Source organism: Poecilia reticulata, chromosome 7, assembly GCF_904066995.2.
Source record: "Poecilia reticulata chromosome 7, P_reticulata-male-v2, whole genome shotgun sequence".
Classification (NCBI taxonomy): domain Eukaryota; kingdom Metazoa; phylum Chordata; class Actinopteri; order Cyprinodontiformes; family Poeciliidae; genus Poecilia; species Poecilia reticulata.
The window spans coordinates 21,610,253-21,629,434 of record NC_088836.1 but is presented as its reverse complement, the minus strand read 5'-3'; the positions used below and the strand labels follow the sequence as shown (position 1 = coordinate 21,629,434).

Here is a 19,182-nt window from a genome sequence, read left to right as displayed (position 1 = left end):
GCTATCTTGACAGAAGAAAAAAAAAAAAGAAATGTTACCTTCCACTTGCACAGCTTCAGAGGCAAGGCACACATGGTGACATCCTCATTTACTATCATACAACAAATAACATTATTACGCTATTATTTACATCTTATTACTTTTGTAAGCTCAATGGTTGAGTGTGATACGTCTCCTTCTGCACATGTGCATCCCTTCACCACTTTTCTAGACATTTCATGCTGGAACATGATTGAAGTCACATTACCACTATAATGTAAACAACCACACTAAGAAAGCATTAAGACCTGCATTGTGTGGACATAATCTCAGTTGTTGCTTTGATTTCCAATCTGATTTTTACTAAGTAACAGCTCAGAAAATGCTTTGGAACAATATTTCTGAGATGGAAACTTTGTGTTTTCGGACGTTAAAAGGAGGAAAAAGCTGAGAAAGTTAAGAAAAAAAAACACAGGGTAGGGTCCCTTCTGACAGTCTTGTTAGGCAGTTCCCACATAATTATTGCTGAAGAGAACTTGTCTTTTCATCTTGCAGTCTATTACTCCACAGCTGCTTTTAATCCCCCAAAGAAGAGACCATACACTGAATTAGAAAAATACTTTCCCTGTTCAGTAATGGAGCAACGTCTTTGGATAAAAAGATCACTGCCACTGCAGAATGATTTGCAAAAGGAAAAGCGGTAGCTCCAGAGAATATGTTTGTTGGAGATCATGTTGTATTTCAGTCTACAAATGCTGTGTTGTTTTTTGTTTTCTCTTTTCCCTTTCATCCTCATCTGCTTCCTACACAGATACTTAAAATACAACAGCGAGGCCAACACACATGCACTTGATCACATGTGGAAATATTTTCACAGTTTTTACTGATGGGCTTCTCTGAGACACTAACAGAGGTTTCACTTTATAAGAAGCAGATTTCCCAAAGTCAGGCGTTATGCAAGTTATTATAAAACATAAGGCGTGACCATCACTTGATAAACATGAGTTGAAATCATGACAGACGGCATCCTTTTTCAGCAGTGTAGTGTCATGTTATCAATTACTACGTATTAATGAATAAATATGATACACTTATGAATAAACTGTGGCAGGATGTTATTCCTACCACATGACATGTGGTATGATGTGAATACATCCCTTGTAAAACTGCCACAGTGAATAGTTTGTGCATATTTCATTCATTCCGTCACTTTCTTCCAGTAGGAAAAACTCAGAGGAAGTGATCAATAACAGTTTATTGACCAGAGTTTCTGTTGAATCTGCACAGCAGTCCAGTATGGCAATAAATTTTGATATACAAATATTTAGTGAGAACTTGCTTAAAACAGACATGAGAAGATTTATTTACACTGAACATTACGCGTTATCTTATCGGAACTTCAGTGCTTTCCAGAGAAGATGCTGTCTGTGAAGTTATGGAGATCCTTTAATAAAACTTAGATATAAACTGGTAGCTCAAAGCACGGGCTGAATCAATTAAGTCTGCTACTCATAGTTATGTTTTTATTACTATTATTATTACAGTGATTGAGTAGACTTATGGAAATAAATAACTTATGAGAACAACATCACAAACACTTGGTTAATTGAGCACAAATAGAGAGGGAAGAAAATGCCACAGTAAAAACAAAAGAAATTAGTTAACCTGAAAAAGACACCTGCAACACATAATGCTCAATATACACAGCTCTAAAAAACATCCGTTTTTGTTTTTGGTCAAATCTAAGCTTCTGATTAAACTGGTAAGCTGAATACATCACACATATAGGGACATGAAAACTTGGATTGGACAAAATGTACAGCTTCCCAAGTACGGTGGTTGCTAATGCAGTGGTGGGCTCCTCGATGTCTGAAGAGAGAGAAGAAGAATGAAAACAATGCCATTATTACACGTGTTCAGCTTTATATGTTTGACTGTATGCAAAAACATACAATATCTGATGAATACTCACATCACTGTGGTTCCATCTCTATATCCTGTTGGTCGATGCTTTAATCAGAGAGTTTGCACGTTAGTATCACTTTTGCATTTGTGAGAAAACAGCATGACTTTTGTTTTGACTTATTGCATGTCCTTACTTTACGTTTGTGTCTAATCTTGATCCACAATGGCAGTAACTTTTCTGTTTTGGAAAGAAAAGATTTCATGTTATTAGACAAATATGCATAATTAGAGAAAACTAGAAACAAGAACAAGAAACACAAATCATTTTATTGAATTTCAATTTCATTATCAATCAATCAAATTTTATTTGTATGGCACATTTCAGCAGCGAGGCATTTCAAGGTGCTTTACATAATAAAAAATAAAAACAGCATGCGACATTGAATAAACAGTAAGAAAGAGAAAGATTTGGACAAAGTCAGAGCAGGAAAACTACACTGTAGTAAGGATGGATCAAAATCTTTTACTGTTTTTCTCAGTTGCATTGGTGCATTTCTCAAATCATTTTGAACATTTGGAAACAGTAAGTGCATTTCTCACAACAATTTGTACAAACAGCAAAACAGCCTGGACTACCTGCAAAATCCAGTGTCTTTCTCAAAATCCTTAAATTAAATATCTTTATCAATGAACATGTCAGTGCTTCACAATGTCAAGTCCTTGTTTCATTGAGTTTGGGCTAATCAAATTGATTAGTCAAATTGATAAGTCATGTTGTCAATGTGGCGTAGTACTCTGGAGGGATACTTTGGTGTAAACTATGGCTAAAGCTTTGATGACAAGAATTGTACATTATGATGGGAGATCCAAGATTCATATTTATGATGTAATTTGTTGACAAACTATGGAATTGTGATACAGAAAGGAGAGCAAAATAAAAATAATAAAAAAACAAAACAGAAGTAGCAATAGGAAGGAACGTACGTAAAAAAAAATCTCCTTAAAGAGATTCATTGCTGTGGGAATTACTGTCCAGTCTTTCTACACCTTCCATCTCCATGCTGAGAAAATTAATCAGTTGGGTTAAGGAATGAAGAGTACGGTAAAAGGAAATCCATTAGAATCTTGTTGCGACTCTCACACCATTGCCTGATGATATTGGAGAGATTGAAACTGGCACGATATCTTCAGCCTCTTCCTCAGTTTCGCCTCTTAGCTCCTTCGCCACAGCGTCACTCCTCTTCCTTTTCTTCTTCTCTCTGGCTGTTGACTCCGTCCAAGTCCTTGTCCTTCCACTGTCAGAAATGTAACATTGTGTTGTTTTCTGGCTTTATTCACGATATGCTTACCAGTTGATGCACCTTCAGTCTATTTCAGAAAACTGGTTGATCATTGGTTGATCTAATGCTTCACACATTTACCTAGGCTGGAGAAACTCAGGAATCACCTGGGAGCAATTTACCAGTTCAGGACGGATTTAGAAAAAGGTTTAATAAAAATGTCTAGAAATATGATAGACATATTATGACAATCTGTTCAGGCATTTTGCATGTTAAGACTTATACAATGAAATTATGCTGTTGTGAAGGTCGAGTCTGTTCAACAGAGACCAGTATAATACATTTTGATCAACATGACAAAAGCAATTGAAAATGTAGGAAAAAGCAGATGATCATACATAATCACTTACACATTACACAAAAGCATGTGCAACTTGATAAAATGAACATAAAATTGCTTTTTTGATGTGTACAAGTGACAAATTGAAGACTGAGCAAGTAGGTTTGAGAATTTCAATTCTGTTCTGAGAAATGCACCAAAGCGACTGAGAAAAAACGGTTCTTCTGTTTGTATCCTTATTCACTTGTAAGTGAGTCCTTGGAAAGTCCAGGAGCAACAATGTTATCAGGTTTGATGAGATTTAAATAAATAACTTTTTATTTTTGGACAAATATAAACGAAACTTAATGTTATATAGCATCTATTATTTTCATCTAGGCTGCATACAGAATATGTTGAGCCAATTACAGAGCAATTATTTGTAAAAACAGGAGGAGAAAACGCAGGCTAGAGGTAATTTATCTTCCAACGTGATAGAGACCTGAAGCACTCAGTCAAGATAGCAAAAGAGTCTGTGAATCTAGTTGAGTGGTGCAGCCAGAACCCAGACTTAAATCCAAATAACTGTTTCTGAGAACACCTAAAAAAAAACAATTTACTTTCACTTCCCATCCAAACTGACTGAGCTTTATAGGATCTGCTGAGAAAAAGGGCAGAAATTTCTCAAACCAGTGTGCTGAGCTTATAAAGACACAGCCAAGAAGGCTTAAGCTGTGATTGCTGCCCAAGGCCCAAAACAAAAAAAACAATGTTGGGTCAAGAGTGTGAGTACATATGAAACACTGGACTAACAAGCTTTTGGCAATTACAAACAAAAAATGTTTCTTGTCAAATCATTACAGGATACTTGATTAAAATACTTGAGTCATTTTTAAAATAAGTAAAATATGTACAAAGTCAAGGGGTGTGGTGGCGTTACATGGATTACAATTATGCCAAAAAGACAAACAGAATTAACAACAACATCATGTGGAACCTTAATCCCACAAGGTTCAGTTTGTTTAAACGCCAAGTAAAAGTTAGGCTATTATTGTTACCAAGAACCAGATATGTTCCTTATTTATTTAACTTGACCAAGATTACTTGAATATGTAATTTGACATCTCAAAAATGACTGTTAATTGTGCTCACTGATCCACACGTCCCCACAAAGACACGCTGGCTGCAGTGGTTTGAAAAATAACTCTGTTGTTTACAACTGTGGCTACTTTCTGCGCATTTTAGCTACCCTGCTGTCCAATAGCCAAGCATTCTCACTGCAAACACAGATGATTTTGATCAGTGTGCAAGAAGTCAATGCTTAGGCACAGCTTGTATGACAACGTATCTTAGCCACATGCGGCAGGAATAAACACTAAAGAGATTCTGAAGACGAACAAAAGACTTTAAGAGCACACAACTTCAAACCTAAGAATAGTCTTCCACATGTGAGGAATTATCCACTTTAAGCGGAACTTTTGCTGTTCCACTTTTTGTGCATTTACTGTAATAACATTTGACCAAAGGAACAGATAATTTGAAAAACTTGATAAAACTTTCAAGGTCATGGATTTAAGGTGAGCAAGATTGCGCCACACCATTTTTTTGACAGACGTTGAACTCTTGGTTTGATATGGGGTCGATTTGAATAAGAACATGTTGATGTACGTATGTATGTGATTTGTACATTTGTGCTGGAGTAGTGGAGGGTACCCCCAGTCATTTTTATGTTAAAGGGGGAGGAGACGTTTCAAAAATATTTTTTTTCTGGAAACACTTCAACTGAGGGCATGAGTTGTATCTGCAAATATGTCCACAAGTTAAGTAATTTGCAATATCTATCTATCTATGGACGAATATTGTATTCTTCCATCTATCTATCAATCCATACTATCCATCTATGATGTTCAAAAATAAGTCTTCTAGAGACAAAACAGGGTCAATCTTTGAAAATGTCTCTCAAAAAACAAATCAACAGTGTCTTGTACTTAGACTAGTTAATTAGCAATATAAAATCATCACATTACATGATTATTGCTGCAATTAAATTAGGTTTTCTGCTGGCTGCGTCTCAATCTGAAGAATTTTATCATCAAAATAAACCGCGCTTTGTTGCTCAGGGGTCATCTGAGGCTGTGGCTTCATGTAGACATCTGTGTTGCTCTAATGCCATGAAGGGTTTCAAATATCCAACCAATGCAAGCGGACTTTCAAATATTGATCTAACAAGTATTCACAGTTGTCCGTTGGCTATGGTGCATTGCATTTGAGAACAAATTTCCACAGTTAACTGTAACTTGAAACCCCTTGGTTAGGGACTGCATCTGTTGTTTGACTTCCAAATTTTTTGAACACTGATTACAGCTCATTAGATTGACTGAAAAATACAAACATAATTTGGTCAGGCCTTGTTCTTTCGAATCCAATACAATATCTTGCATGTTTACAACTTTTGCATCTGTCTCTAACTACCTAAATTCAGCCCATATAAATTGTTTTAGCTTCAAGTACAACATACCCATTGTCTAACCTAAATTAAAAGCTTGTGATCAGTGAATTCTGCCTTCCTCATTGCCAAGTACAAGCATAACTGATGAATTAATAAACCAATAAATAATTAAATGCTAAATTTGCAAAAGGTGTCATTACATATATTGAGAAACAACAGGAGTGAAATGTTACATTTGATTTGTGGTGTACAAGCTGTAAGATTAAGAAAACCCCTTTAAGTCATTCAGTCCTAAAATATTTACTTTGCACATTTACTAGAGTAAATAAGTGTAATGTACATGCAGAAAAACAGTAGAGCCTCGTAACAATCACAATTTTAACACCACTATTATGTGCAAATTGCTCACTCCTCTATGGTATGCCATTCCACTTTAAACAATCAGTTTGAACAATTGATACTTCCCAGAAGAGAAATGAGTCCCGCATGCCTTCTCGTGCTGCCTGCTCTGTGTACCTGCAGTTTAGGGCTTGGCCAATGAGTCAATCAAATCATGGTTGGAAGAGAATGTTCCCATCCCTTTTCTCACTGGAGAATCGTCCTATTAGTATTCAGTAATATTTGTCATCAAAGAGCAAATTCCTTTCCACAAATAGTGGTTAACATTGCTAATCCTTTTAGACAGGAAAAACAAAAACAAATCCATTAAGCATAATCGAAACTGTTTCATAAAGAGAGCATGCCAAACAATATCAGTGAGAGCATGAATTCATCTAATTGCAGCAGCAAGGGAAGGAACTCAAGTCAAAAAAAAACTCAAGAGTGCACAGATAAATGCCTGAGATGACGATGGAAGAGCTATTTGCCTGATTTTTTCCCACCATACCACAAGACTCTGCTGGACTGTTATAAACTCTACAAAAGAGGGGAAGAAGAAAATGTTTCTTCTAAATTACAACATCTATTTGTCAACCCCTATAAAAGCTTGAAAGGAAGTATTTTCATTTGAGCAGTTCTCTTTTATCTCAATCCACTGTCTTGCTGTTCCCTTCAGCTTGTAAAGAACCACAGGAGTCCTGGTAGGTATTTCTATCAATATCCTGACAGCATTTTATCCCATCATGGGGTATTTGCGATAAACACAATAGGCCTGTTGTGAGTATACTCAAAAACAGCCACAAATTCCCAAAAATATAATCCATCACTGCTAACAAGCATTATTGTCTGGGTCAAGACAGCAAAATTACAACAAGAAGTGAGAGGGAGTAAGTATTTTTAAATGTTCTGTTAGGACAGACATTGCCCTCACAGAGGAAAAACAGGTAACACGCTGATACTACAGATGGAATGCATTGTTACAACCACCAAGTTACGACTCAGGTGCATACTTTTTTAGATCACAGCATGCTGTGATCTAAAAAAGATCGTACAAAAAAGGATGCGTCCATCCTTTTTTGTACGCACAAAGCTCAAAGCACACGGTTCGTGTAAAGATCTAACAGGATTGATAGGTTGATAGGTTTTGGTTTTTCAAAATACCTTTGGGATTTCTGGGGTGTACTTTTATCCTGTTTTTTATCATCACCTTCAGGAAGATTGTTCTCTGATTTTATTGAAAGGAGCATGACAATTGTTGCGTGAGAACCGGATATCGATGTTTGGCAAGTCTCCCGAGATAAGTACAGCGGTCAAATCCATGTGTGTGCTTAAAAAGAACATGCCGGTATCACAAAATGAGATTGATGTAAGCACCATTGTTGCTACACACACATGCTGTCAGGGCTGGCCCAAGCCTCCATGAGGCCCTAAGTGAAATTTGGTTATGGGGCCCTCTAGTTCTGCTAAGAATGTGGACTGGCTGCAATCAGCAGTCCGATCATTAGATCATTCACACACCTGCTATAAACTTATTGCATCTCTGGCAGTGCTGTTTACATTATTTACATGTAAAATATAGGACACATTTATTGGCCAACTGATTTATTGACCAGTTGATTTCTGGGCGCCAAATTTCCTTAATTTTGGGGGATCGTGATGGGTCGATACTTACATCTGAAGCCCATCTTATCGGACCACCAGGTCAGGTCTACACGTCTGCAGTTAACAATATTCACCCCACTGTTGCCAACTCGGTGACTTCCTTGCTATATTTAGCAACATTTCAGCCAAAAAAAAATGTATATCAGAAAAAATCAAAATCGGCAGGTCATGCTTTTTAAAGATCGGTAACCAGGGATCGGCCAGAAAACTGTAATCAGTGCAGCCTTACACACATATTTATAACATTCTTTGATTAAATTAATTTCTCTTAAGCGTAACTCCAATAGCTAAAATTTTTATTTATACCAGGCGAGTCTTTCTGCCCTGGAATGTGGACCGTTACCAGTACCGGGTTGATTCTGAGCCTTCAAATGATTTTAAAAGAAGTTTCACATAACTTAGAAGTTGATGTAAAACTAATGTTTTAGTCACAAAATGATTAAGCTCAGCAGCAAACAACATATCCCCATATACAGCATAGAGTAGCTAATCGATGTAGCAGCTATGTAGCCTGACGTAAAAACATTTTGCTAGACAATGTCAAACATTGAGAAGTTTTAATTATTGTTATCAAACGTTATCAAACACGGTGTTTTGAAGCCAAAAATACCTCAGAAATATACACAGCCAAGCAGGAGGATCAACTCATTTAAAGTTAAAACTCAGTTTCACACAAACACAAAGACGCTAGCGTAAATGTTTGGCTGTTGAATTGGACTGTTCCAGGTTGCTATCAAGCTAATTTCCTATTGGCAGCTTTACAAACCTTTTACATTACATTACCAAGGCACATTAAAACAAACCTTTATCTTAGCTTTTTTCTATTCTTCCTCTTTCTTTTCTCCTTCCCAAAACAATGTTTTTGAGACATTGTTTTCCTTACTTAACTTCTGACTGGAGCTAGCATAAACTTCTGTTTACTTCTGACTGACGTTGCACGGCATCTCATATTACCGGCGAAGTGTGCGGTACTTACCGCGGCCACCAGGGGGCCCCGAAGAGCATTTTTTAATATATTTAATACATATTAAATATATATACATGATCAAATGTATATTATTGTAAAAACAAATCACTTCATAGTGAAATTGTGTGTCTTTGATAATATAATGACATATAACTTATTACTAAAACAAAAATAAAAATTAAAAAAATCAGCTCCACTGAGTGGGCCCCTTAGTGGCCCTGGGGTCCTAAGTGGCTGCTTAGTTTGCTTATGCCTTAAGCCTGCCCTGCATGCTGTTTTCAGAAATTACAGAAACGTGAGAACATTATTCTCACCCACAACTTTCTTCGTTTTATGCTTGTTGTCATACTTAAATGTTTCAGATTCTCAAACTACTTTTAGTTGCAAGTGAAGATAACCTGAGTAATAAAAAAAGCACTTCTAGCAGAATGATGTCATTTGTTAACCCCTTAAATGCTATTTCTATTTCATTGTTGAATCATGAGGCAAGTGAAGCCTTGAAATTTGAGGATGTTTTCCATTTGTGACTTTCTGGATGAGATTTGCAAGCAATCTTGGATTGATTTTAGGCCAGCCACATCAGAAAGGGTTTACTATTATTCCATGTTTATATATATATATATATATATATATGTATATAAAATCATGGATCGATCGATCAGCACACCTCTAATATATATATATTAGAGGTGTGCTGATCGATCGGTCACCGATCATAATCGGGCCGATTTTCGTGAAAAAGTGCATGATCGGTGATTGGCGATCATTGGTTCTTGTTGCCGATACCGATCACCTGCATCTCATTTTGCAGCCTGCCTGTGCAGCTGGTCTCCTCTGTCCTTCACTCTGCGCAAACGCGCAGCAACAAATACTAAGCGATGTGTAACTATAACGCACTGAGTGAATGGAGACGTTTGCGTGTTTAGGCGGAAAATTGAAGCACGTGGGGTGAAGCACGTCAAAATGCATCAACACAACGAAGCTAATATGGCATAAAAACAATGCCATACTTGACGGAGTTTGGCTACATTGAGGCTCACTGCAGTAAAAAAGACATACGGAGGATCAGATAGCAGGTAAAGCAGCGCACAGCTACAAACACTCACCCGGATTAGCATGACGGTCAGAAAGCTAAACAAATAACCCACAAAATTATTTAAGTCTTCAAGCTGCGATGTAAGACGCTGGTTCTGTTCTCGCTGTTGAACCGCTGCTACGCGCTACAGGTAGTAATATTTCACAGACGGAGCTTCGCTTCTGCTCCACCTGGTAGTGACTCTCACACCGAACCTCTGTTTAAAGCTGCAGCATCTAACCTAAAAAATTTAATTTTACATACGTATTAAAACTTTCACTGTCCTAACATAAGACAGATAATCTCAAAAAAAATAATCGATCTCCTCCCTGTTCTGCATAATTACTTCGCTCAGTCAGAAACAGCCACTCAGAACTAGCAGTAATCAGCTAGCCGCCATGCTATCAGGACGTTTTCATTCAGTAACTCTGGATTGTTTATTGTAATGAAACCTGTATTTGCCTTTGAATGCTAAGTTTTATACTTGAATTTTTTTGGCAATGTTGAGAGGTTTTATTTTGGCTCTTTGCATTATTTAGCCTCTTCAGAGCCTTCATATGTTATCAGTCTGTTAAAGATAGTATTATTGATAGCAGTACAATTTGCAGAATGCCTGTTGTTTAGTTTTCTTCTTGGAAAAAGTTATTAACAATTTTTTGTCTAAATTAAGTTGAATTCATGGTTCCTTTTTCCACATAATGTAACTGGTAATGTTTATGATAAAAAAAATTTTAAAAAATTATGTGATCGGCAGGAAAAAACCTGATCGACACATCTCTAATATATATATATATATATATATATATATATATATATATATATATTATTTTATATATATATTTATATATTTTATTTTATTTTTTTTGTACAAAGTCTTTACTGTGGTTCACTGCAGTCTCAAAGCCTTAGAAATGTTTTATAACAATTTGTAGACTGACAAATGTGACTTTGCTCGTCATTGGTTCTCATTTAGATCAGGAATGATGTGTTGCATTTTGAGAAATTTTTCCCTTCTTCATGCTGTCACATGGCTTCTATTAATTTAATTTCTTGATTTTAGGTCTGACTGTAATCAGAGCTTGTTGTGACTAGTGATACTGAACTCAAAAAGGAGGTTAATGTCAGTTAATTAATGATTTAACAAAGGCAATAAAATAAAACAACACTAGTTGGTTTAATTAGTGGTTTTCCCTTAGTAAATGAAACAACTATCTAAAAAATCTTTTTTTAACTCAGGTTATCTTTCTCTGGCACTTACATTTGTTTGTTTTTCTGTAACATGTAAGTAAAACAAAGTAAAAAACATGATAAATCTGCAAGGGGGCAAATACTTTAGTCACTTTGACTCCATGCCAACCAAAACATGCAACAAAATGCCTGTTGTACTCAAGAACTTTCCAGAACTAATCAAAGTTCTGGCTCAGAATCGGGCCCTTAATGCCATTTCCTCCACTATGCCAGCAATCTCCAATATACAATTATATGTATCAGAAGTAAACCAATGGTTTCTCTACATGATCACTGACATTTTATTTGGTTAATAAACAGAAAAGAGCAGCTTTGTCAGCAATTACACAAAATGACCGACTTGTCTTTTTTCCTTTTTTGGTTAGAATTTTTTCATTTTTATGGAAGGAGATTCAGTCCTGTGTGAAGTAGTTCTTGTTGCTCCAAAGAAGCAAAATCATGTGTGGCTTCTCTAGGTTAACTAAATTTCATTAAAGCTTCAGTATGTAACTTTTATAAAGAACACGTTTTCTTACATGTTTGCTAAAACTGTCACCATGTCATGGCAGATTTGTTATGGGATAGATAATCTGTGAAGTCCAAAGTTTTATTATCAATCAATATTCTTAGCTATAAAACGGATGTTACATGTGAACGAAAGTCCAAATTGCATAAAAATCGATTTGGTTTATCTGGCTACATGTGGACAAGGCCTCAATATCATGTACTCACTGCTAAATGTGCAATTGGCGGTAAAATAACTTACCGTTACAGGAAAACCATTTATCAGCTGTCATTGGTGGCTATGCTAAAATACCCTGAGCATTCACAACCAGAAAAAAAAAAAAACTGTAGCCGTTGCAGGGAACAAAGGGACAAAGGTGGAGACAAAATCCATGTTTCTTTAAAAGTTCAAAACGACTGAGTGGTCAAGATTGTTTCTAATCAATTTTAGAGATGTAAAGAAGTAAAATTAGAAGGTGAATCACAGATATCAAAACACAGAAATCGGGGTTCCTTTCACAAAAAAAAAAAAAAATGGAGGCAAAACATGTTTATCAGTTGTGATATAACCTCACATAATGTACATAAAGATGTAGCATCATTTCAGTTTCTCATTTGTGCTCATAATGAATCAAAAACAAACTTAATACTGCATCAATATCAATTTTTCAGATTCATGTTTTGTCAAAAGAATTTGATGATGAGATCAATCTGTAAAGCATAGAATTTTCTGATGATTATTTTTTGAGTTGGGACACCAAAGGGTTAATCTCCAACCCGGTCTTTTTAACAACTTGTACTGTATTGGTTCCTGAAACTCCAATGATAACCCCACTCTCCTTTTATGTCTGAAAGAATATCAAGAGCTGAGAAAGCAACACATTTGGAAACGAAAGAGAATTGTTCAACTCGTGCAAAGTATTAGGGAGAAGGAGCATAATTACACACATCTGCCTTTGGTGATTTTGTTTGCTCAAAAAAGCCTGCCCCCTGCTTTCTTATGAGAAATGAAGTACTGTAGGTCTGACTTTTATGCACAAAGTAAAACCACAGTAAGGGTAACCAAGCTGCCAATGGCTGTTTTTTGTTTTATTTTAACAATAGTAATGGAATGCACTGGCAAGCCTTAATAGTGCACATGTGAATTCTGAAGCTCATAAGAAACATGCTGATACCTTGTGGGCGATGAGACAGTAGAGCGTAAGAATGAGCACCAGTCCCCCGCTGACGGACGCAACGATGAAGCCAAACTTGTACACATCCCTGACTGGTTTTTTCTGCGAAGCCTTCGCTGAGTTCCAATCATAACTGTCTGTGGAAATGTTGACAGGATGTGTGATCACAGCCTTCCCAGACATCTGCATTATTCATCACACAACATTCCAGAAGTTTGAGTTTCACACCTGTAAAATATTGAACGGTTGAACCTGCGGGTAGCTCTGTCGAGGAGCCGAAGCTTTCTGAGTATTCCTTCTGGCATCTCCAGTCAACCGGTGAGTCACTGGTTGTCACCAGTTCCCAGTAAACAGACAACACCTCTGAAACTCTCTGCAAAGCTTCCAATGGAGACCCTCGGTAGACCGCCTCAAAGCTCTCTGGCTTATCCTGCGGCACATTACGAGAAACAAACCTTATTGTTTTTTCCTTTCCGACAAAGCAGGAACGATCTTTTAAGAGAGCTTGGACAGCTCTCACAATATTTATTTAAATTTATCTTTATTCAGAAGCACACATTCACCTCCACCTCTTCATTAATCTGAGGCACGCATCTCTGGGAATACATGTTGAGGATAAGCGCCCTCAGGGACTGAACATAGGCGTCACTTATTGAGCCCCGACTGTACTTGAAATGGGTGGTTAACAGCTCCAGTATCCAGGGCAAAGCAGCTTTCACAAAGCAACATTTGCTCTGCAAGGAAGGAAAAGAAAATCAGCAGATTCAGAGGAGTTATTTTATTTAATTTATTTTTTTAAGTTCACGTTTTGTACAAAACAATCTGCTTTGGACAAATGTCATCTTACCAGAGTTCTCTGTTCTATGAATGTGTAGGTTATTGAACACCCACTTCTCAACTGGTTGTCCATCTGTAGAAATAACAACAGGAGGATTTCAGCCAGAGATATTTGATCTGATCTGTTTGATGTTGCTTTAACACCTACCAGGTGCCTGACTATCAGCAGGTGTTCTCTAGTGATTGAGTGCCTGCATGGACCAGGTACCTCTGCCATTGACAGAGGGAAACTCAGGAACATAAGCACACACAGACACTTTACCTGCAACTGACAAAACTGAAGATTATCCTCAATGCAAGTCAAATCCAGAGCTTGTAAACCTGAGTTTAGTTTCACTCAAGCACTCATTCTGAGCTTCTGTATTCGAAAAACGAGCATTAAACACCTACAATTTAAATGGTGAAATTGCTCAATAAAATCTTGTGCGGTCTGCCATTTTCCCTCACTTATTTTCCCACTCAACCTCATTGACTTTCACTTGACTTGTAAATCATTTTACATAAAGAAAAAAAAACTAGAGCAAACTTCAGTAGAATTTCTACTGCTGCAACATTTTTCACAACTGGAGCGGGACCAGTTCTAGCCTTTCCACCAAAACAGCAGCACAGAGGAGAGGAGCTGATCAGAGAAAGTCAAAATAAAAAAAGCGTCTCTACTGCTGCAACTGTTCAACTGGGGTACGCACCGGGATTACATATGGTCAGAAGTACCTGATGTTTGAGCCTGACCTTGAGAGAACTTAGAGATAAATCTGACTAATGGTCATATTTTTTCTTTATGCCACAGAAGGTTGGCTAGTGAGAGGAGCACTCTGTCTCCTCCTGTAGCTCATGATGCCTACTACGGCACACCTTTTGGAATCCGTAACAGTGAAATGGGCTCCAGATGGACTTAAACTCTGGATGGACTTAAACACAGTGATAAGCATCATTCTTTCCACCTTAGAAAGAAAAAAAAAATCTATACTCGGTTATACTCGGTTGCTTTTAAAAGTGACCATTCATGTAAATTGTTCAGATGTTTCTTTCAACGGGATAATTACTCCACACCTCAACACAGATGTGAAAAAAGCACTGAAATGAGACGGGCTTCGCTTTATGCGCAACTTCTGATATTAATCAGGAAACAAAATACTTTCTTTGAAAGCTGCAGAAATGAGAGGGATTGCTTTAATGTTTTTTTCTGTTCTGGATGTAACACAGAGCTGCCTTCTGGGTTGATTTCATGCTATAATACAAAAAGGCAGAAGGAAAGGGGAAAGCTTCATGCTAACAAAGTTTTTGCTCTAAAACAATGGTAAAATTATTCACCTTGATATCTGAAGCAGACAAGTCAAAAGATCAATTCCCTTGTAACAGAACTGGTAATGTGAGCATAAATCCTGCATTGTCTCACCATTATCTGAAGCCCAGTTAATGACTGATGATGATACATAATCAAATTAATGTAATCTAATAGAACCATAAATGTGACTGGTGTGTGGCAAATGTGGTGGCACATGATGCAAATATAACTTATCACATGATTTGTTGTCACCATGTGTATTAAAATACATTTATGTTGGTTAACTGCACAATCAAGCATTGATTATTTTAAATAGATGATTACAAAGCAGCAGACTGTTTTTTTTCTCTTTTTAACCATATAGTAAAAAGTTCTCACCTACCTTAGCTTTGCTCTGACTCACTGTTGACACAGGGTTGGTCATCTGGTACGTGTTTGGCAATGGAAAACACCAAACTCCTCTGTCACACACATTGAAGCAGAGAGATCTTTCTCATATATCCACTTCCACTCCACAGAAAGGAATTTCTTCTTAAGTAAATCTGACACTTCTTCATGTGGCGCTGGTCTTCAAAGCTTTGCCTGATGTGCTCCTCCTCCTTTGAGTGAGTTCAAACTGAGACTGACTGTTTCAGCTGACAGACAACCTTCTTAAAGACCTCCCACCTTTTCTCACTGCTCTGCTCTCTTTGCACACATAACACTAAAACGTTTTTCTTTTTACACCGCAATTCAAGTATCATTGTGTGGATTTGTTGTTAGAAGGAAACGAATACGTAAAGAATAAAAAACAAAAGCGCCCTCCTTTAGTGACTTTCAGGTGGATGTTATCTACTACTTAAAAGAGCTTTTTAATGACTCATTAAATAAGTGTAGGTATTAATAGATTTTAAAACTAACATGTAATACTGAAAAATAAAAGAAAACGAGATAAAAGCGACATTTTTTATCCTGTGCATTTAACTAAGGGATATTTCAGATTAACTGTTTGAAGCATCCGTTATTGATTTATTATGTTTTTAACCTTTATTCTTTTGAGTCTTATTAAAGTTTAAAATCAGGATTTAGAAATTAAAGAAGCATTGCCCATGGTTCTTATGTACCATTGTTTTTTGCATTGCAAATTCAGTTTACATAAAGTAGCATTTAACATATATTTTGTAAAACAAAATTAAAACCTGGCTAATCAAACAATATTACTGATTGAACTGGGCTTTCAGATAATAAAACAATCCTACCTTTTTACAACATCAGAGTCCATCATTTGCACAAGAGGAAGCTTAATTCATTATATTTTCTTCAACATAACAAATCAGAGAGAAACAACTTCCGACCCCTGAGTAAATCTGATCTCAAAGGGGAAGTCTCCAGCCCATATGTGTGCGATTACCAAAAGGAGCACTTAATTGGTGTAAATTGGGGGGGGGAGTGGGAAATCAATGAGGTTTGATTAAACAAATAACCAAGGAGTCGTATAGAACACGCTTCACTGAGTACTTGGCATTGGCAGTAATTTAAGCAAATATTATTCTGCATAGGAAAGTGCATGTTTGACATTTACATTAGGTGGAAACACCTAGAGTTTATGCTCCAACCCTTACAAATGTTTGTGCTTTAGGTTGGCTTTAAAGAGTCGAAATGTTTTCACATTAGCAGATCAGCAGTGGTCCATGTTTGAAAAAGGTCCTAAATTCATCCTGAATTGCTGGAGGATAAATCACATTCCTTCTGGGATTTATCCTCATGTTGTTGTAGTTGTGTCCACACTACAGCATTTCAGTGCCGGCTGTCATACATTTAAAACCTCATATCAACGTATAATACAGGTCCTTCTCAAAATATTTGCATATTGCGATAAAGTTCATTATTTTCCATAATGTAATGATAAAAATTAAACTGTCATATATTTTATATTCATTACACACCAACTGAAATATTTCAGGTCTTTTATTGTTTTAATACTGATGATTTTGGCATACAGCTCATAAAAACCCAAAATCCCTGTCTCAAAAAATTAGCATATTTAATTCGACCAATAAAAGAAAAGTGTTTTAATGCCGAAAAAGTCAACCTTCAAATAATTATGTTCAGTTATGCACTCAATACTTGGTCAGGAATCCTTTTGCAGCCTTCAAGGCGGCGTGGCATGGAGGCAGTGGCGCAACTACACATTATTTAGGTGGATGCGTAAACATAGATTGGCGCCCGCCTGCATCCTCCCCCCCGAGGGAAGGAACATCAGGGTGAAGGAGCGACGCTCACTCTCTCATCCAGAGTATTGGGTCTTGCGTCTCTTAACTTTCTATTCACAATATCCCACAGATTCTCTATGGGGTTCAGGTCAGGAGAGTTGACAGGCCAATTGAGCACAGCAATACCATGGTCAGTGGTTTTGGCACTGTGAGCAGGTGCCAGGATGTGTTGAAAAATGAAATCTTCATCTCCATAAAGCTTTTTACCAGATGGAGCATGAAGTGCTCCAAAACCTCCTGATAGCTGCTGCATTGACCCTGCCCTTGATAAAACACACAGTGGACCAACGCCAGCAGCTGACATGGCTCCCCAGACCATCACTGACTGTGGGTACTTGACACTGGACTTCTGGCATTTTGGCATTTCCTTCTCCCCAGTCTTCCTCCAGACTCTGGCACCTTGATTTCAGAATGACATGCAAAATTTGCTTTCATCCGAAAAAAGTACTTTGGACCACTGAGCAACAGTCCAGTGCTGCTTCTCTGTAGCCCAGGTCAGGCGCTTCTGCCGCGCTGTTTCTGGTTCAAAAGTGGCTTGACCTGGAGAATGTGGCACCTGTAGCCCATTTCCTGCACACGGTGGCTCTGGATGTTTCTACTCCAGACTCAGTCCACTGCTTCCGCAGGTCCCCCAAGATCTGGAATCGGCCCTTCTCCACAAGCTTCCTCAGGGTCCGGTCACCTCTTCTCGTTGTGCAGCGTTTTCTGCCACACTTTTTCCTTCCCACTGAGGTGCCTTGATACAACACTGGGAACAGCCTATTGGTTCAGAAATTTCTTTCTGTGTCTCACCCTCTTGCTTGAGGGCGTCAATGATGGCCTTCTGAACAGCAGTCAGGTCAGCCGTCTTACCCATGATTGTGGTTTTGAGTAATCAACCAGGCTGGGAGTTTTTAAAAGCCTCAGGAATCTTTTGCAGGTGTTTAGAGTTACTTTGTTGATTCAGATGATCAGGTTAACTGCTCGTTCAGAGAACCTTTTCATGATATGCTAATTTTTTGAGACAGGGATTTTGGGTTTTCATGAGCTGTATGCCAAAATCATCAGTATTAAAACAATAAAAGACCTGAAATATTTCAGTTGGTGTGCAATGAATCTAAAATATAAGACAGTTTAATTTTTATCATTACATTATGGAAAATAATGAACTTTATCACAATATGCTAATTTCTTTTAGAAGGACCTGTATGTAAAAAAGAAAATTCAGACTTTTGTTTATGCTGACATTAAATTGGGATAGACGTTTCATGTTTTAGGCCAGTTATGAACACGGAAATTTTGTCAGTTTGCTAAAAAGTGAAGTAATAAGAAAATAATTTTTTTTAGAGAATAGATGGGTTCCTGAGGTGGAGAGGAGAGTTAACAATTGTGCCAAAACATGGTGGTGTATAGAACCTGGCGAATGTTTGTATTTCATAGCAGATTTCACTGGAAGCGGAACAGAGACCTTGATGGTGTTTAACAGAGATGATTAGAGACTGAGCAGGAAGATGAATTTGAGGAAGATGGAGCTGTAGTAGATGACAATGTAGTGAGAGAGGAGATCTGACTCAAAGAGATAGTTGAGGGAACCAGCTGTCTTATTCAACCTCAGATGTGGAGAAATCACAAGGAGTAAACTGGAGCAGGATAATAGAAAGCAAAAACTGGCTTTCACAACAAAGAGAAGAAAATAACCGCTCAGAGGTAACACTGTGGGTTCAGAAAGTAAAGGCCAAGAAAGGCAGCTGCCTGATATTTCTTTAACTCTTCTTCTTGATTTTTTTTTTGGCAATTGGCAAGAAGTAGGTAATGAGGTTATTGTAGACAGGTGTGGAGTTTGCAGCTGAAAAATGCTTAAACTATGAGCTCCTTTAAGTCAAGGTGAAAACCCCAGTTGTTTTGCATT

The 19,182-nt window shown here is 37.4% G+C and overlaps 1 protein-coding gene across 2 annotated transcripts; it reads right to left on the bottom strand.

The window, feature by feature from the left end:
* Window positions 1–1,216: 1,216 nt before the first annotated feature.
* csf1b (colony stimulating factor 1b (macrophage)) lies at window positions 1,217–15,673 on the bottom strand. Of its 2 annotated transcripts, none has more exons than XM_008414015.3 (9): window positions 15,425–15,673; window positions 13,906–14,025; window positions 13,768–13,830; window positions 13,484–13,654; window positions 13,149–13,350; window positions 12,921–13,057; window positions 2,079–2,122; window positions 1,952–1,989; window positions 1,217–1,848 (listed from the first exon to the last, which is right to left on the bottom strand). In XM_008414015.3, exons 1-8 carry the CDS (start codon window positions 15,464–15,466, stop codon window positions 1,953–1,955), a joined length of 816 nt encoding a protein of 271 aa, XP_008412237.2. In that variant the 5' UTR covers window positions 15,467–15,673; the 3' UTR covers window positions 1,217–1,848; window position 1,952. The 2 variants fall into 2 exon arrangements, with proteins under 2 accessions (XP_008412237.2, XP_017161517.2); XM_017306028.2 differs by having other exon boundaries at window positions 13,906–14,019.
* Between the last annotated feature and the right edge of the window lie 3,509 nt (window positions 15,674–19,182).